The sequence below is a fragment of the Octopus sinensis genome, linkage group LG15 (assembly GCF_006345805.1).
Source record: "Octopus sinensis linkage group LG15, ASM634580v1, whole genome shotgun sequence".
Classification (NCBI taxonomy): Eukaryota; Metazoa; Mollusca; class Cephalopoda; order Octopoda; family Octopodidae; genus Octopus; species Octopus sinensis.
Window position 1 is genome coordinate 10,972,677 of NC_043011.1, and position 21,184 is coordinate 10,993,860.

Consider the following 21,184-nt stretch of genomic DNA (forward strand, 5'->3'; position numbering starts at 1 on the left):
ACTAAGCTAAGCGCATTAGATTCCTTGGAAGAAAGCTTCAAATGTATACAACGGAAAGAAAAACGGACATGTTACACGAATATGAAGACAAAAATAAGACGTAAAAACAATAATAATAATAATCATTCTTTTTTATTGGCCACAAGGGCTGACACGCATGATTACATAAAGGGACAAAACAGGACGAAAGGTTACAAAGGGTTTTGTCCGTTTTTGAAAAACATCGAGTAAAAACTTTATAACAATTTAAAAATTCAACAATGAAAAACTCCCAAAAGGGGGAGACGTTTCGAAAGGTTCCTGGTGGAAAAACCCTACAAAAGCCAACGGGAGCCTGGTCAAAAAAGGGTGTAGAGTGTCCCCTTTTTTTCTCCTTTTGTATTACCTTTTTGAAATCACAGGCGAACCTGAGAACTGGTCCATTTATACTGGCCAGTCTCGCACAATTCACCCACCTTTCATAAAACTTGCTATCGGACAGCACTTCCCTCTCTAACCTCATCTTCCTTTTCAAGTGAAACTTGAAAAAGTTGATGAGGCCTTGACCAAAGAGGAAAGTGTCTGTCTTTGCCCTTTCAAACGAGTCCACCACACGACCTCTTTCGCCACAGCCACTAGGCACAAGAAAACGGCCTCGCCCTCCTTGTTAAAGGAGGTCGGCGGGGCAATCTTCACTATGGATTCGGCGAGTCGGATCCGTCCTACACGTGACAGTAGCTGTTCGACATAAACCCATATTTCAGCAATACTCGGGCACTGGACGAGTGCGTGCAGACGGTTTCGTCGTCCTGGCAACACCTCGGGCAGGCCCCGCTGACGGCACCCGTGCCGGTAGAGTTTATATCTCGAACAGGCAGAGCCCTCGGTAGCACTGCCAGGCGAGAGACCTCTGGAAATTATCCATCGGCCCCGCCCGAAAGCCCCCGAACAGACCGCACAGTTCGTCATCTTCAACGCCTAGAGTTTCCCCAAGAACGTCGTCGCATTTTTCCTCCACTAACCCTCTATAGAACGCTAGAGTGGAGCTGTAACCGATCGCATTGCCCCCTGGCGGAGCGGAGAGGGCTTGGCGGCACTCGAGGTGCCAAGCGCCCTTTCTCGGTCTACGTTTGATCCAGGTCTGCAGCTCCGTCAAAGAGACGAGCTGCGGAAAATCGCGTCTGACAAAAGACGACCACACCTGTTCACCGTCTAGGAAGCGCTTGAGATGCCGCAGCCTGAGCGCATGTCTGCGCAACAGCAACCACGGCATTCCAAGGCCTCCGTTCAGCGGTCGTTGACAGCAGATGGATCGCCTGACCAGTGGCACCTGACCCTTCCACAAAAAGTCGAAGAGCAGGCGTACCAGCTTGGCCAACCAGCGTTGGGACAAGGGACGACGGTCAAGCGGTAATAGATGACGGATGCGATGTACGCATTCGCCACCTCCGCTCGACCTTTCAGGGACAGCTTCCTCTCGGCCCTTTCTGGGTGAGACGTGCCACCCTGCTCGTCACCTCTTCCCAGTTCTTATCCACCTGGAGGTCCGGACCGAACCAGACCCCGAGCAGTTTAACGGGTCCGTCTGTCCAGCGCCCTACGACGCTGTTGGACGGCATGGGCTTGCCTCTCCAGGTGCCCAGTTGCAAGCCCACAGACTTTTCCGCGTTAATCTTTGCCCCTGTCACCGCTTCGTACTGGTTTAGCGTCTCGCCAATCAGGCCAATGTGCCTGTGGCTCGACACCACCACGGTGATGTCGTCGGCATAAGCAGACACGCTGTTTCCGCCTCCTAGATCGCGCGGGATACCCCTCAAAGCCTCCAACTTGCGCAGTAATGGCTCGAGAGTCAAAATGTACAAGAGGGAGGAGAGAGGGCATCCTTGGCGGACCAAACGCGAGATGTCGAACGGTTCCGAAAGGTGACCGTTCACCCGTATCACCGAGCAGATGTTGCTGTATAAAGCAGCTATCCACCCGCAGAAGACTGGACCGAAGCTGGCTGCCTTGAGGACAGCTGCCAGGTACCGATGGTCGACCCTATCGAAGGCTTTACTCTGATCCAAGTTGATCAAAGCCCCACCCGCGCCAGCGTCGTTACCCACCCTCTCTATGATGTAGCGCATGAGATGGAGGTTGTCGTCTATCGACCTGGTCGGCACGGCGCATGTCTGCGTCTTGCCGACCAGCTTGTCCATGACAAGCGCCAATCTCTTGGCTAGCACCTTGGCCAAAATCTTCAACTCTGCATTGAGCAGAGTGATGGGCCGGAAATTCCCTATAACGTCCCCCTTGTTTGGGTCCTTCTTTAGCAAAGCCACCACCCCTCGACAGACAAAAGCAGGAATTCTCCCGTTTTGCTGCCAGTTGCAGTAGACGTTTGCCAACAGGTCCGCAAACAAGTCTGGCATTGAAAAGTAAAGCTCATAGGGTAGACCATCCAAACCCGGCGATCTACCTCTCGTGCAACTCTTCATCGCTTCCTGTACTTCCCAGGCAGATATCGGTCCTTCGCAGCACTCTGCCTCGCTGTCCGAGAGTTGCGGTAGGCCATCCAGGTACACACCGAAGTCTGCACCGTTGTCCGTTCCACCGCTCGTCCCAAACAGTTGAGCAAAGTGCCGCTGAAGCACCGTACACATCTGCTTCGGTTCGGTAACTTCGCGCCTGTTCTGGTCCACCAAAGACCGAATGGTTGCTCTTTTGCCTCGCTTCGCCTCCGCCATGCGGGCCCATCGAGCGGCTCTAGTCCCCTCCCCGCTTAGCGAACGTGCCTTAGCTCTGACAATGCAACCTTTGTGTTTGGCGTCGAAGTGTTGGTCGAGGGCCAACCTTGCCGCCAACACGTCGGTCGCGATGCCAGTGTCAAGAGCCTCGTCTAGTTTCTTAACTAAATCCCGCTCTCCTTTCCTACGTTCATAGCTAGAGTCTTACTATATACCTAATCGACTCTACTCTAATTGCTCTCTTGAGGCAAACCACCAGTTGTTGTTGATGATTGCCCCCGTGAGCGCCCGCTTAACTAGTAAACTAATCCGGTCTCTGTAAGCTTTGCACGCCATTAACGACGCGTTCAGCTTCCAGTAGCCGGGTCCCTGTCTATGTAGCCTATCTAAGTCGACCGTACAGATCACTAATTTGTGGTCTGTATATTCGACTAGGTGGAATTGTGGACACCCTACGCTGTCCTTATCCGCTGGCCTACAAAACACTCTATCTAAGTACGATCTAGACGACCCGATGCGGTTTGTCCAAGTCCACATTGGCACATTCGGGTTGTCTAGTCGAAACCTGTCGGACAGCTGAAAGCGGCCGAGTAGGTTGGCGAGGCTCTTGCACCCTCTCCCTCTCCTATCAGACGCTCCCCTGCCCACCCGATCGAAACGTTCGTCTAAGACAGCGTTCCAATCCCCAACTAGCACTAGAGTGCGTGACGTTCCCAGGAAAACTTCCAGACATTTGAAATAATCCGACTGCCCTGCTCCTGTCGGAGCGTAGGCAGCCAGCAGTCTGAAAGCACCACCGTCACTACCGTCCACGTCGAGGACCACCAACTTACCTTCCGGATCCAAGAAGACTGTCCTTATTTTCAGGTCCAGGCCCTTCCGAAACAACACCGCAGTACCACCACCGCCCGCTCCCGGCCGACACGGAGATAGAAATATCTCGTATCCGCCGAAAAGGGCTGCGAGTTCCTGCGGGTCGGAGAGCCTGGTTTCACTGATGGCTGCTACATCCACATCATGAAACCTCAGGTCGTTTAACAGGTGACCCTGTTTCCAAGGTGACCCGAGGCCTCTCACATTCAAGCAACCGATTCTAAGATTTGCCATGTTTCAAAAGTTAGGAAAAAAAAAGGAGAAAAAAGGCTCTACCTACTGTTGTTGGTGGTGGGGGTGGCTCCCTTGTGCTTTTGCACGGGTTTTTCCACGATATTTTTGTACAGTTTCTGAGAGAAACTTTTCCCTAACAATCCCACATCGTTAGGGAATATTTGTTTAATTTCGTTGTATATTGTTTTGTTTATTTTTATTGTCAGAATGTGTGCTGGTGGTGTGTTTTTTGTTGGTATAACAAAATCTGTTATACTTGTACTGGTTGAGTTTTTCAAATACTCAACCAGTTCTTGGTTTTTTGTATTTATTGCTGTAAGTGCGTCTGTGTTTGTTTGTGTCTGTGGCAGTGGCAGTAGTGGAGTCGAAAGTGTTGTTGTTGTTTGTTGTTGTGAGTGTGTGTTGTTGTTGTTGTTGTTGTTGTTGATGTTTAGAAGCACTATTTGTTCGTGCTTCCCCTGTAAATCTTTTTGTTTTTTCCTCCTTTTCTTCTTTGGAGGCACTGTGCTCCATTCTCCTTTGTTGGAATCGGAGCTCGCACAATCCGATAACTCTTCATCCGGCAAAGGAATGGTTGAGGGGTCTGCTTCAGCAGCAGGACGAAAGGTTTTTGGATCCGCCGGTATCAGTGGTGCCGCTGCTCCTGTTGCTGTTGATGTTGCTGCTGTCGATCTTCGAGGTACTGGTGTCGGTGTTGGTTTGGTGGTTGTTGTTGTTGGAGGTGGTGTTGTTCGTCTTGGTGCTGGTGATGGTGTTGGTGGTGAGGCAGCCTTTGGTGTTTCATGCTGTTTTTGTTGTTTCTGTTGTTGTTGTTGTTGTTGCTGCCTCTTGCTATACTCCTCCATTCTCTTTTTTTGAATGGGGCAGTCCCTTTTCAGGTGGCTTTCGCTACTGCAGAGGAAACATTTTGGCTTTCGCCCCTCTACAGTAACATTTAGCCTGGTCCCATCCAGTAAGATGACAAAGTCAGGTATGGCATTGATGTTTTCCTGCTGGATCTGTACCAGCAGTTGAATACCCATACCTGACCAGCTCTTTTCTCGTACCCTCCGAACATTCAGAATAGTGGCAGTGTCCTCTATGCCATAGAGGATAGCCGCCACTAGCCATGATATTTTCTGTTCGGGGGGTATTGTGTTGATTGTTATTTTTTGTACCTTACGCCCGAGGTACGTCGGAACGAGGAACAAATGTTCATTTTGCAAGGGCGAAATGGCATGCGCCCTTGCTTGCTCCTCTGTTGGGAAGCGAACCTCCATGGTTCCAAATCGCTTCCCTCTTGTCACATAGCTCTTTTGGCCCCAAATGGGCTTCAGAGTCATTTCTAACTGTTGTGGTGTGGCGTTAAACAATCTTTTAGTTTTCTTTTCGAAAACTTTATAAAAAATTGTTCTTTTGTTGGTCTCTTCTATGAGTTGTTGAGGTGTGTTGAGGAAAACACTGTTTCCCCTCTTTTCTCAACAAATCTTTTGCCATTTTTATATCGTCCATTGTAATTTCTATATCTTCCGAAATTTGCTTCGCAGCAGAAGCAAAATCGTTTGAAACTTTTACATTTTTCTCTGTGTTTGTGTCTGTTATAACTTTCCTTTCCTACCCCTTCGGTACAACATCACATGTTGAAGGCAGAGGGGGAAAATCGGGAGTGACGTCGAACGCGACGTCCTGGCTAGCATTCTCTTTTCGAACGGCGCACGTGCATTCCGTTTCGGAAAGAGGAGCTCTGTTGCCTTTTACGGCTTGAAATGGGCGGTTCGTTAACTGTGATGTAATTTTTTCTTCTTGTGGAGTGGGTGTTGTTGCAAGGAGGGAAGAGCCAGCAGCTTCTTTCAAAGCCATTTTGTAAATGTGTGTGTGCAAAAAATGTCAAATTTCAAGTAATAAACAGTAATTTTACCCCGAAAGGGGCAGAATTTTTGCCTAACCAATCAGCTCTACAAAGAGTTAATCGGCTCGGCTACAAAAATATTAAAAAATATTTACATTTATCAAACGATTTCCTATGAAATTGGTGCAAAATTCACGGAGCCTCCGCAGACACGTCCATCAGCGTTGGAAGGAATAATAATAATAATAATAATAATAACGATAACAGGACATCATATATATGGATAACAACAGATGGATAGTGTTTCACTTACTACAGCAGTCTCAGACATATTTGTTTATAGATGAATAGTTATTACATCATGGGAAGAAAAAACCCATTTTTATCAGGTGAATATATGCATGATTTAAACATATATTGACCTGATAACAACAGTGTTTTTTTCACATGATGTAATACCTCTACTCATCAATAAAAAATATGTCTGAAACAGCTGTAATGAGTGAGCCACTATCCATCTGTTGTTATTTATTTATTATTCACCTTATTTGGAACCTGCAACTAGCATGGATCCAGAGTATTGAAAGCAGTACAATTGGTGCAGTGTTTGTACCCAGGTGTAGCATTAAGACTTGTGGTATATTCAGTCAGATGCTTGTGATTGTACATGCAACTCAAATATAAATCCGGCTTTACTTTGGTATGCATGAATATGTTCTTCCAAATTTTTTTTGTACTTGATAGCTTTTTCATTGACCCAACCTTGATGCTTTACTATTCAAGGACCCGATTCATTTGAATCCTGAACTTTGAACTTTTACATATATATCATCATCATCATCATCATTTAGCGTCCGCTTTCCATGCTAGCATGGGTTGGACGGTTCAACTGGGGTCTGGGAAGCCAGAAGGCTGCACCAGGCCCAGTCTGATCTGGCAATGTTTCTACGGCTGGATGCCCTTCCTAACACATCCTTCTCATCACATCCTTCCAACCTTTCTCATACTCTCTCTGTAGCAGGGTCTTCTTCTCCAACCCCATCTTGCTCTTCAGATGGTATCTGAAGTAAGTTAACAAACCGGGGCCAGAGACGAAGGACCCTGTCACAAAACCTGCCATTCTGGTTCTGCAACCGTACAGTAAAAACACGCCTTACCTTCCTTTGAGAGTCCAGTTGGCGGTATCATCATTATTATAGATCCAGCCGACAGCTGTACTTGTCCCAGATGCAACAACATGTGTTCGATGCAACTTATCAAGCTTGACAGCTCCAGTGTGCTGGATGGTTTCATCATCCAGCCCACATCTTGGACACATCAGTGGCACTGACATTCCGTGCCTAGATAACTTATCGCGAACAAGTAAAGCATTCCTATAGCACTGCCAGGTCAGGGATTTTTGATAGTTGTCCAAGTACCCTGGCCTGAAAGTTTTCTTAAACAGGTTGGTGAGTTGATTCTCATTAAACCCCAGAGCCCCACCTAGGATGCCATCATTTTTTGCCTCTACCAGCCCTCTACAGAACACCGATGTGGTATTCCTGCTGCCAGCCTTGCCCATCATGTGGATCAGCCATAAAGTCAGATTCCTTCATTTTATGAAACTGGGTTTAAATCTCTCCATAGAGGCCGGTCGCAGGAAGAATTCCTCTGCCAGCAGACTCCACACCTTATCACCTTCCAGGTGGCGCCACAGATGTCTCAACTACAGCACATGTTTGCACATCATTAGCCAAGGCATTCCCAGTCGGCCCTTTAACAGTTCCTGGCAGCAAACTGAGCACCTTACAAGTGGCTTTCCTCCTTTCCAGAAAAAGCAGAAAAGGAGTTGTTCCAACTTGTTTAGCCACAAATTGGGACAAGGGACACAACTGTCAGGCAGTAGGTGATTATAGATGCCATAAACACCTGCACCACCTCCTCCCTTCCTTTCAAGGACAGAGCTCTTCCAGACCACTTCCGTACTACAGCTTCTACTTTGTCTTCCACCTCACTCCAATTCTCTGTCTGAGAGTCTGGGCCGAACCAAACTCCAAGCAACTTAACAGGACCATCTGTCCAGTGCCCCATGACACTGGACGATATCGACTTGCTCCTCCAGGTGCCGAGGCACAAGCCGATGGACTTGTCCCTGTTAACTTTTGCCCCTGCCACCACTTCGTATCTTCTGAGAGCATCTACATGAGATAGCTGTGCTTCGTTGGACACAATGAAGGTGACGTCATTCGCATAAGCAGAAACAGACTTACCGCATCCAATTTCATTAGGGTTTCCTCTTAACTTCTCCAGCAATGGCTCTAGAGCCAACACGTACAGAAGCGGCAACAAGGGACACCCTTGACGAACTGAGCGCTTGATCGAAAACGGCTCCATCAGGAAACTGTTTATCTGGACTGTGGACTTGATGCCACTGTACATAGGAGAGATCCACCCGCAGAAGCCAGGGCCCAGCCGCTTTGAGGACCGCTGCCAGCTACCGATGGTCAACCTTATCAAATGCTTTACTTTGGTCTAAATAGACCATTGCCCCTCCTTTGCCAGTTAATTTCCCAACCCTGTCTAAGGTGTAGTAGATAAAGTGAAGATTATCCTACCAGGGATTGCACATGTCTGTGCCTTCCCTACAAGTTTCTCCTTGACAGCCATCAACCTTTTCACTAACACCTTGGCCCAAATCTTTAACTCTACATTAAGTAGAGTTATGGGCCTGTAATTACTAATACTATCCCCCTTGCTCGGGTCTTTCTGGACCAGCATCACCACTCCCTGGTTCACAGAAATGGGAATTCTCCCATTCTGTTGCCAGTTTGCAAAGATGCTTGCCAGTATATCCCTGAACAAGTCCATCAAAGAATGGTGCATTGAAGATGTAGGGTGGTGGGTGGTAGGTGAGGGGTGACATGACGGCAGGGTGGGTTCGGGAGGAGAGAGCAGATGCACAGACCATGGAACGTGCTCTGACAAAGGCGGTGTGGATAGTGGTGAGGGGATACAGTCATCAATATAACAACTTTATAGTTCAGGAGTGGGACCAGTGAAACTTGAGAATATTTGAGCCTCAACGTAGCCAACAAACAAGGGGCCCCATTCTCATTCCCATGGCTACTCCAGAGATCTGCTGGTAAAAATCACCCGCAAACGAGAAGCAGATAAGTGAGAGGACAAGTTCAGCCAGATAAAGGAATGTGGATGTATCAGGTTGGGGGTTGGGTCGAAGGTCAAGGAAATGTTGGAGTGCATGCAGCCCCTCGTGAGGGATCACTGTGTATAGACTCTTGATATCAAGAGTGAAGAGAAGTTTAGAGGGTCCAGGAGGGAAGGAGAAAGAGTTGAACAAACGAAGAGCATAGTTGGTGTCATGGATATATGTATATATATATATATATATGTGTGTATATATATGTATATATATATATATATATATATATATATAAATCAGCACGAAGCGTAAGGAAGGATGCATCAACTTGCTAGAAATAAGTGTTAAAGTCTTAATTAAACCACCGTAAAGCACCAAGATACCATCAATTAAAATTTTTCCACCGATGATATTAACAGTAGTGACATCTTATTTCAAACTTTAGTGTTTGAATGTTTTATATATATATATATGTGTGTGTGTATGTGTGTGTATATATATATATATATATATATATATATATATACATATATATATATGTATGTATGTATGTATATATGTATGTGTTTGTGTGTGTGTGTATGTATATGTATACAACCATGCATATATATTTAGATAGATGCACACCAATCCATCTAGTAGCAGATGCATTTATGTGAATGCTTGTGTTCATGCATTTGATATACAGATATTTGCAGTTTCTCTTTTTACCTTATATCTGAAACTATTTGTTTATTTTTCTTATGAATAATTGTTTTTGTATTTTTCTTCCAGATTTGTCGCTTCTAAAACTCTTACAGACTTTATAATAATCAGATAACCAAAGCAGTCGCAGACTAATTTGTCCCCGTGATTTTATAAAATCAGACACACCCAGCTTATTTGAAACAGCGCTTTCACCGCCACTACCACCACAATGGTTTCAGCTCCAGGAACTTTGAAGACTGAAAGTCTTGGTAGTGCCCTTTATTTGGACTATGTGAGTAAGACTCAGTCAAAATCAGGAGACACTTTCAATTTCATGACTGACAATTCTAGTTCCCGCATGAATAACAGCGTAACAGAGGAATCTGATGAAGATGGAGACAGCGATGATAACAACAATGGAATATTGGAAAACTACAACACACCGGATTTTCAGCAGAAAATGGAGTATGTGCTTCGTCTGGGTTATACTGTTGACCAGTTCAAGACTGTGTGGAAGAAGTTAGGCCCCAAAAAGGAAAACGATGTCTTATTAGCTGAACTTTTGAAGCTTACAGATGGTTTATCAATGAAGTCGGTGAATGATCCCCATTCAGAAATGGAGCATAATTCAATCCCGAGCACAGAGTCTGCTGCATCAGTGACTGAAAAGAGCAGTTTGTCAAAAGACACAATTAACAAGAACCCAGATGATGGTGATAATCTGCGCATGATCGTCATTGATGGCAGCAATGTTGCCATGTTGTATGTATTTTCTCATTTCTCTCTTTGATTAGTTGTCTTTGAATGTAGCACATTTCTCAGTTTAACCCTTTTGTCACTGTATTTATTTTGAGATGCTCTGTGTTTCTTTCAATTACTTTAAATATAACAAAGAATTTAGTAAAATAACTTAGTTATCATTCAGCTAGTGTTAGGAACATAAATTGTGACTAAGGTTTGGTGGAAGATTTTAATTCAAAACTTATGAAAACAAGACATTTGTACTACAGAGTCAGAGGTGGTTTCAGGTGGGTTGGTATCAAAAGGGTTAAGAATTGTTTCTCTATTATATTTTAACCCTTTTGTTACTGTATTTACTTTGAGATGCTCTGTGTTTCTTTCAATTACTTTAAATATAACAAAGAATTTAGTAAAATAACTTCATTATCATTAAGCTAGAGTTACAAACATAAGTTGTGACTAAGGTTTGGTAGAAGATTTTAATTCAAAACTTATGAAAACAAGACATTTGTACTACAGAGCCAGAAGTGGTTTCCGCTAGGTTGGTATCAAAAGGGCTAAGAATTGTTTCTCTATTATATATTTTAATCCTTTCGTTACTGTATTTATTTTGAGATGCTCTGTGTTTCTTTCAATTACTTTAGATATAACAAAGAATTTAGTAAAATAACTTCGTTATCATTAAGCTAGTGTTAGGAACATAAATTGTGACTAAGGTTTGGTGGAAGATTTTAATTCAAAACTTATGAAAACAAGACATTTGTACTACAGAGCCAGAAGTGGTTTCCGCTAGGTTGGCATCAAAAGGGCTAAGAATTGTTTCTCTATTATATATTTTAACCCTTTTGGTACTGTATTTATTTTGAGATGCTCTGTGTTTCTTTCAATTAATTTATAATATAACAAAGAATTTAGTAAAATAACTTAGTTATCATTCAGCTAGTGTTAGAAACGTAAATTGTGACTAAGGTTTGGTAGAAGATTTTAATCCAAAACTTATTGAAAACAAGACATTTGTACTACAGAGCCAGAGGTGGTTTCAGGTGGGTTAGTATCAAAAGGGTTAAGAATTGTTTCTCTATTATATATTTTAATAAACCCAGCATTGAGATATTAATTGTCAAGTGTCACTGTTGGGAATATTCTGTTGTGTGCCAGGGATAAAATACATCTGTCTTAAAAGCTGTAAGTCTAAAGATACAGAGAAATGGAGTTACATTTAACTGCCCTTAAATGAGTTCAAATAACTGAAATAAGTACCAGTTATATACTTTATTGCTCCAAATACATACCTTGTATATAATTATGTTGCTAATATATAATTGTAAAAATGATTTTACATTGAAATGTTCTCATAAATATAGAAAAACTTTTTAATATTTCAATAGTAAATAGCCCATTAATTATAATTGCTTTTCTTATAACCTAATATTCATTTTTTTGTAAAAAGTTTTATCGTATATTTAACAGATACACAACTAATTATAATGATGTAAAATTTTTGTTTATTCTTTCATTATATACTTATGTCATCAAAAGTCAAGTATTAAACTGGCTTTTCTTGCAATATTGTATTGCTTCTTAGCAGTGCCATGCTAGAAGCGCTTGTGCAATACCATTTTGAAAGCATCCAGCACACACTAAGTAGAGGTTGGCATTAGGAAGGGCATCCTGTTGTAGAAACCAAGCCAGATTAGACAAGAACCTGCTGCTGTATCCTAGTTAATCACCTCTGATCAAACCATCCAAAGCATGCTATATATATATGTATGTATGTATGTATGTATGTATAAATGCATGTATGTGTGTGTGTGTTCATATATACATGTGTGTAAGTATGCATATATATAAGTATATGTGTGTGTATATGTACGTGTATATATGTATGTTCTTGCTCCCTGGATGAGGAAATATCTTTCAGGTTGCAGAGAGCAACTAATTCCTTCCGGTCTCTTCAGTCTCATGTCTGGTCCCAACATGGCATCGCAAGGAGAACAAAAGTTGCTGTGTACCGTGCTTGTGTACTGACATCGCTTCTCTACTCATGTGAGACATGGACTCAGTACAAACGTCAGGTAAGGGTCCTTGAACGTTTTCAGCAGAGATGTCTCAGACACATTCTCAATGTTGGCTGGACCTCAAAAATTCCAGACACACAGATCCTGAGGACAGCTGATATCTTGAGTATTGAGGCGATGGTACACAAGCACCGGTTGCATTGGAGTGGATACCTTATTAGAATGGAGGATAGAAGGATTCCTAAGCAGATGCTCTATGGAGAACTTGTGAATGGAAGGAGACTCCGGCAGGAACCAAGGCTGCGATTTAAGGACTGCGTCAAGTCCTCATTAAAGGCCTGAGATATGCAGGACACTGACTGGGAGAACAATGCCTATCATCGTCACAGATGGAGGAAGCAGGTTAAGGAGGGGATCGACACTTTTGAGAGAGCACAGCTCGTATAGTGAATGGGGAAAGCTTGGTCTGCAATGTTTGCAGTCGTGTATGCTTGTCAAGAGCAGGGCTCATTAGCCACCAACGGAGCCACGAATGCAAAATATAAGTTAGTCCTAGAGCACACAATGTTCCTGAAGGTCGGCAGTGGTCTTCCTCGGTCACGAGTGGACAGCCATCATCATATATATGAATACACGTCTGCATATATGTGTATAAATGTGTGTATATTTGTATATAGATATGTGCATGTGTAAATGTGTGTGTGTGTGTGTGTGTGTTTTTTCTAATTTTTTTTTACTTCTTCCATCATTTCACTGTGGCCATGCTGGAGCACCACCTTAAAGGGTTTTAATCAAAGAAATCAACTCCAGGGCTTATTCTTTGTAAGCCTATGATTTTCGGTGATATAAACACATCAGCATCAGTTGTCAAGTGATGGTGGCGGAGACAAACACACACACACACACACACACACACAAATTTGTAGTTTCTGTCAACCAAATCTACTCACAGTGCTTCAGTCAGTCTGGGGCAATAGTAGAAGACACTAACCCAAAATGCCACGCAGTGGAACTGAACCTAGAACCATGTGGTTGGGAAGCAAGCTTCTTACCATACAGCCAGGCTGTGTTTTTCTCTCTCCCCCACCCCTCTGCTTGACAACCGGTGTGGTGTGTTTATGTCCCTGTAACTGAGCCCTTCAGCAAAGCAGCCCGATAGGAAAAGTACAAGAGTTAACAAAAAAGAAATGAATACTGGAATCAATACATTTGGCTAAAAAATTTTCAAGACGGTGCCCCAGCATGGCTACAATCTAATGACTGAAACAGGTAAATGATAATATATATATATATATATATAACAATTTAATAAATAAAACATATGCATACATACATACATACATATATGTACATACCTACATCTATATGTATATATACATGCATATATGAGTACAGGACACCACAAATAAATGTAGAACACAACGAGAAACGAAAACATAAAATCAAACAAGGAAACGGACTTTTTTTAACAACGAAAAAACAGAGTACAAGACAAACAACACAAGGAACATTCCTCTTCTTCAGCTGCCCCTGTTTCGACTCAATGCGTGTTTTGAAGGTGTGTGTGTCTCACTTAAAAGCACCCAGTCCACACTATAAAGTGGTTGGTGTTCAGAAGGGCATCCAGCTGTAAAAACCTTGCCATAACTGATCACGCCTTTCCTGGTGCCACATAAAAAGCACTAAATATACTATGCTTAGAAGCTGGTGTTAGGAAGGGCATTCAGCTGTAAAAATCCTGACAAAACAGTCACAGAAATCTGATGTAGGCTTCAGCTTGGACAGCTCTTATGGTGCCATCCCACCCATGCACATATATGCATATATACACCTTCCTATCATACACACATATACAAATATATGTATATCCGTATAAATGAAGGAGACATGTGCATGAAAACATAGACACAGAAAAATTATCTGGTTCACACTCCCTTATTCCCCCGAAGTAACCTTTAATACAGGTAAATATTTCTCGTCATTTATAGATAGACATTTTCCAATACATCATAAATACAGGAAACTCTTTAATAGGCGTAACCTAAAAAATTAGTTTTAGTTCAACCCCAAACTTTAAAAACATAATTTCACACAATGCAACACAACACGAAGCTGGCTGTTCCTGTGCTTGCTAAATGGGGGCCATTATTTATGAAGTCACCATAAATTCTACGAACGCTAATAACACAGTGTCATCCAAGAGATATGGGGGTCTCACAGAGGGAAATTTCAAAGCAAAGTTCAAGAAACACACCTTAAGCTTCAGACACTGGAATAAACGAAAAACTACCAAATTATCCAGTTATATATGGTTTCTAAAAGAACAAAGTATCGACTACAAAATTTACGGGAAGATCTTAGCTAAGTGTAAACCGATACCAATAGTAGGAGCAAGTGTGGTCTTTCTAATATGGAACGATGGCTTATCTGGAAAAGTTCCTCGAACCCCACTACATGTCTAAATTCAAGAACTGAACTTTTTGGATCATGTCCATATATGACAAAATACTGTTACGGTTTTGGGCCCCCCAAGATCACGGCTAGGACCCACATTTTTACTACGTTGCTGCACAAGCTTCCCATATGTCTCCTTTTAATTTTCTATTTTTATATATATTTTTCGTTTTTTCTTTTTCCTTTTTAATTGTGTGAATGTGTACTTGTGTGAGAATATGTATATGTATGTATATATTTTATATGTATATGTGTGTGTGTGTATGTGTATGCATATGAGTGTAAGACTGTCCAGTACATAAGTGCGACTTTTATGCACACATCCCCTTCATTTATATGGATATGCATGTTTGTATATGTGTGTGATAGGAGGCCCAATGTTTGAAGGTCATGCTTGACCACTCATCCCATGTCTTCCTGGGTTTACCTCTACCCCGGATTCCTTCAATTGTTTGGTAGTGGCACTTCTTCACACATCTCTCCTCATCCACCTGCAGTACATGACCATACCAGCACAAATGTTTCTCTTGCATGCCACATCAGATGCTTCTTATGTCCAGCATTTCTCTCAGGGCGCTTACACTCTGTCGTGTGTGCACACTGACATTGCACACATCCAGTGGATCATGGTAGCTTCATTTCTTTCAAGCCTACGCATGTCTTCCGCAGTCACAGCCCTTGTTTCACTGCCATGAAGCATGGCAGTTCGCACACATGTGTTGTACAATCTACCTTTCACTCTGAGCAAGAGACCCTTTGTCACCTGTAGGGGTAGAAGCTTTCTAAACTTTGCCCAGGCTATTCGTATTCATGTGATGACACTCTCTGAGCATCCACCTCCACTACTAACTTGGTCACCTAGGTAGCGGAAACTATCAACTACTTTTAGTTTCTCCCCCTGGAGTGTGATGGAATCTGTTTTCTCAGAATCTGTGGTGTCTATTGCCGCACATGAAAGCTATCTTCTCGGTTAATTTTCCTTTGCTGTTGCTGCACTTCATATGCGTCCATAGCTTACACAGGGTACATCTTATGGAGTTTCTTCCTACACCTTTTCTACAGATCGAGCAAGGCCACCTACCTGAAGGGGTATGTGGTGAGTTTGCCTTCCTACTTACTATAACTTTTATGTGCCACCGGCACGAGGGCCAGTCAGACAGTACTGGCAATGGCCACACACAAATGATGTTTTTTACGTGCCACCAGCACGGAAGCCAGTTAGCTGCTCTGGCAACGATCATGCTCGGATGGTGCTCTTAGCTCTCTACTAGCATCGAATTTGATTTCGATTCCACTTACCTCAACAGGTCTTCGTAAACAGAGTTTTGTGTCCCAAGGAGGAAAGGTATGCATAAGTGGACTGGCTACATCCCAGGTAAAGGTCACGGGTTATGGTCTCACTTGTCCTGCTGGGTCTTCTCATGCACGGCATACTTCCAAAGGTCTCGGTCACTAGTCATTGCCTCGGTGAGACCTAATGTTTGAAGTTCGTGCTTCACCACCTCATCCCAGGTCTTCCTGGGTCTACCTCTTCCACAGGTTCCCTCAACCGCTAGGGTGTGGCACTTTTTCACACAACTATATTCATCCATTCTCGCCACATGACCATACCAGCGCAATCATCTCTCTTGCACACCACAACTGATGCTTCTTAGGTCCAACTTTTCTCTCAAGGTACTTACACTCTGTCGAGTATGCACACTGACATTACACATCCATCGGAGCATACTGGCTTCATTCCTTGCAAGCTTACGCATGTTCTCAGCAGCCACAGCCCATGTTTCACTGCTATGTAGCATGGCTGTTCGTACACATGCGTCATACAGTCTACCATTTACTCTGAACAAGAGGCCCTTTGTCACCAGCAGAGGTAAGAGCTCTCTGAACTTTGCCAGGCTATTCTTATTCAAGCAGCTACACTTTCAGTGCACCCTCCCCTTCTACTGACTTGGTCACCTAGGTAATGGAAGCTGTCATCTACTTCTAGTTTTTCTCCCTGGAATGTGACGGAAACTGTTTCCTGTACGTTTTCAGTGTTTATTGCTCCTGAGCATCTGCTACATACAAAAACTATCTTCCTAGTTAGCCTTCCTTTGAAATTGCTGCACCTTTTGTGTCCATAGCTTACACTGGGTACATCTTATGGAGTTTCTACCTACACCTCTACTACAGATCGAGCAGGGCCATCTACCTGAAGGGATTTGTGGTTTGCCTGCCTTCCTACTTATGAGGACTTTGGTTTTAGCTAGGTTGACTCTAAGGCCTTTTGATTCTAATCCTTGTTTCCACACCTGAAACTTTTCCTCTTGTTCTGATAGTGACTCAGCAATTAGAGCAAGGTCATCAGCATAGAGGAGCTCCCAGGAGCATCCTGTCTTGAATTCTTCCGTTGTTGTCTGGAGGTCAATGATAAATAGGAGGGGGATGAGGACTGAACCCTGGTGGACCCTTACCTCTACCCAGAATTCTTCACTGTACTCATTGCCAACCCTCACCTTACTGACAGTGTCCCTGTACATGGCTTGCACAGCTCTCACTAACCATTCATCTATTCCTGGTTTCCTCATTGACCACCAGATAAGGGATCGGGAGACCCTGTCAAAGTCAGGTACAGAGATTTATCTTTGGCTAGGTATTTCTCCTGCAGCTGTCTTACCAGGAATATAGCATCGGTGGTACTTTTCCCTGGCACGAAACCAAACTGCATCTCATCTAAACTGACTCTCTCCCTAATTAGTTGAGCTATGACCCTCTCCGTGACTTTCATTACCGGATTCAACAACTTGATACCTCTGTAATTATTTGTATCTAATGTGTCACCTTTACCTTTGTAACAATTGACTATAGTGCCGCTGCACCAGTCATTGGGTACAACTCCTTCGTGTATCACCTGGTTAACTATACGGGTGACTAGGCTATAGCCAACACTGCCAGATATTTTGAGCATCTCTGCAGTGATTCCTGATGAGCTGGGGGCTTTCCCTGTCTTCATACTCTTAATTGCTTTATCTACCAAGGTACTATTATCAACTTGGATAGCTGGTCCCTCTGTTGGGTCGATTTTCAGCAGACTGTCTTTCTCCCATTCATTTTCTTTATATATATATATATATATATATATATATATATATATATAGGCAGGCGCAGGAGTGGCTGTGTGGTAAGTAGCTTGCTAACCAACCACATGGTTCCGGGTTCAGTCCCACTGCGTGGCATCTTGGGCAAGTGTCTTCTGCTATAGACCCGGGCCGACCAATGCCTTGTGAGTGGATTTGGTAGACGGAAACTGAAAGAAGCCTGTCGTATATATGGATATATATATATAAGTGTGTGTGTATATGTTTGTGTGTCTGTTTGTCCCCCTAGCATTGCTTGACAACCGATGCTGGTGTGTTTATGTCCCCGTCACTTAGCGGTTCGGCAAAAGAGACAGATAGAATAAGTACTGGGCTTACAAAGAATAAGTCCCGGGGTCGATTTGCTCGACTGAAGGCGGTGCTCCAGCATGGCCGCAGTCAAATGACTGAAACAAGGAAAAGAGTAAAAAAAGAGAGAAAGAGTATATGTATGTATGTATGTGTGTGTGTGTGTGTATATATATATGTGTTCTAAAATAAGTTCACAATTGAAATAACTGGCATTATTACAAGGGGTTAGATGATAATATTAAGGAGGAAAGGCTAATTGGCATAAGATGTAGGTAGCTGATATGGGTGGGTAGGAGGTGTAAAATCTAAACTTAGAATTTGGGTGAAAGGAGGGAATATTTAAATGAATACCTACAATAACCCCAGCAATGACTAACAAGACTAATTTAGGGTTAAACTAAATATCCATCATTAGGCGGCGAGCTGGCAGAAACGGTAGCACACCGGGCGAAATGCGTAGCCGTATTTCATCTGCCGTTACGTTCTGAGTTCAAATTCCGCCGAGGTTGACTTTGCCTTTCATCCTTTCGGGGTCGATAAATTAAGTACCAGTTATGCACTGGGGTCGATGGAATCGACTTAATCGCTTTGTCTGTCCTTGTTTGTCCCCTCTGTGTTTAGCCCCTTGTGGGTAGTAAAGAAATATATATATCCATCATTTTACTATCAGGGGCTACTATTTGTATGCTGTGTGGTTATTGGTACTATTATGGGGTAGTATAAATGTTTCTGAAGTTATTTATATTTATCAAACTTATTTTAGAACCGTATAGTTTAATACCCCTAATAACTAAATTTTACTTTATTTTATTTAAATTTTAACTTTATCTTTTTTTTGTTTTCTTTACCCTCTTGCACCTTTTGTACCATGGATGTATTTGTTGGCACTTGCTGTAATTTGGACTTAATCCTCTATTAACTTTTTGTTCTTCTTCCACTTATTGTTCCTCCTCCACTTTAAATATATAATAATATTTAGGAACAACATGACCCTCATGTTTGATTTACTCTTTTACTTGTTTCAGTCATTTGACTGCGGCCATGCTGGAGCACCGCCTTTAATCGAGCAACTCAACCCCGGGACTTATTCTTTGTAAGCCCATTACTTATTCTATCGGTCTCTTTTGCCGAACCGCTAAGTGACGGGGACATAAACACACCAGCATCGGTTGTCAAGCAATGCTAGGGGGACAAACACAAACATACATGCACACACATATATATACGACGGACTTCTTTCAGTTTCCGTCTACCAAATCCACTCACAAGGGTTTGGTCGGCCCGAGGCTCTAGTAGAAGACACTTGCCCAAGGTGCCACGCAGTGGGACTGAACCCGGAACCATGTGGTCGGTAAACAAGCTACTTACCACACAGCCACTCCTGCGCATTTATTTTATTTTATCTTATTTTATTACATTTTATTTTATCTTATTTTATTTTACTCATTAGTTACCTTCTTGTACGAGGGACGTTCAATAAGTAATGCCTCTGACCCACTTGCACTTGTTTGATCTAGCTGAAATTTTGCATGTGCAATCATTTATATCTCTATAGAGTAAGTGGCAAATTACAGCACTGAATTAATTGTGGTTTCTGATTTACATGTGTTTGAACCGAGTCAAGTGTTAAATGGAGCCTGTTGAGTGTCGAGCAGTGATCCGGTTTTTGTATTTGAAAGGACGCTCACCACGGGAGACTTTTGATGAAATGAAAGTAACTTATGGTGATGATGCCCCATCATATGACCTTGTAAAATGCTGGCATCGTGAATTCAAACATGGTCGGAACTCTGTGGAAACAGCTCCCAGATCTGGTCGCCCCCTTCTGCCATTGATGAGGCATCTGTCCGTCAAGTTGAGGCTGCCATTTTGGAAGATCGACGCATAACTATTCACCAAATAGCCCATGAGGTCAAGATTAGTACCGGGTCTGTGGAAACTATCATTCATGACCATTTGCATATGCAAAAGGTATCTGCCAGATGGATTCCCAGGTTGCTCACGCCTTTCCAGAAGCAAGAACGCGTCGAGTGCTCGAGGGTGAATTTGGAGATGTGCCAAGAAGATGAGTCAAAATTTTTCAAAAGACTGATTACACAGGATGAAACCTGGGTCCATCACGATGATCCAGAGACCAAAGCCCAGTCAATGCAGTGGAAGCACCGTGACTCACCCCCTCCAAAGAAGGCAAGGGTGCAGCCCTCCGCTGGCAAGGTCATGCTCACAGTCTTCTGGGACCAGGACGGCGTAGTGATGACAGATTTCCTGGCAAAGGGTATCACAATTGCAGGAGCCTATTATGCTTCACTTTTGAGGAAATTAAGAGAAGTTATCAAAATCAAGAGGCGAGGCAAGATCAGCAAAGGCATCCTCCTCCTGCAGGACAACGCTCCGGTCCACAACTCGCTTGTCGCCAGATCAAAAGCACAGGCATATGGCTATGAACTCCTCCCCCATCCCCCTACTTTCCTGACCTTGCACCCTCTGATTTTCACCTCTTCCAAGTCATGAAGTTGTTTTTGAAAGGAAAGCGTTTCCCAGATGATGCAGCCTTGATTTCTGAAGTCGCGTTCAGGTTGGAGGACCAAGCTGGGGTCTTCTATAAAAACGGGCTCCAGAGCTGCATCAATCAATGGGAGAAATGCATAACTCTGGGTGGTTCCTATGTAGAAAAAGACTAATAACTGTGCCAAGTTTCGTTGCTCTACTGCTATGGGAAGTGGGTCAGGGGCATTACTTATTGAACGCCCCTCGTACTATACATTGTATGGATCTGCATGCACTTGGTACTATGGTAGTTGTGCTTACCAGGAGATATCTGTAAAATTTGGTTTTACTATGTAGGACTGAAAGTGCAACCTGGTGATTGAAATAGTCCGTCTATATCCACTTAGAGTCGATATAATTTTTAAATTTTTAAATTATTAAATTTAATGATATGAGCAATCTAATTTTCAGCTATTTAAATACATATTAAGAATATTTAGTGAATTGTTTGAATATGAAAACTTTATTCATAGTACTAATTTGTTAGTGGATCTAGTATAACTGCACCCAAATAAGGGTCAGTATAATCT

General features: G+C 43.1%; 1 protein-coding gene across 2 annotated transcripts in view; it reads left to right on the plus strand.

The window, feature by feature from the left end:
• LOC115219636 overlaps positions 1 to 21,184 on the plus strand; it is a 43,847-nt gene that overhangs the window by 14,496 nt on the left and 8,167 nt on the right. For both annotated transcript variants that reach the window (XM_029789794.2, XM_029789795.2), the window contains exon 2: positions 9,554 to 10,228. In XM_029789794.2, the coding sequence (XP_029645654.1) occupies positions 9,696 to 10,228 (533 nt within the window). In that variant the 5' untranslated portion in view covers positions 9,554 to 9,695. The remainder of the gene's footprint in view (positions 1 to 9,553; positions 10,229 to 21,184) is intronic.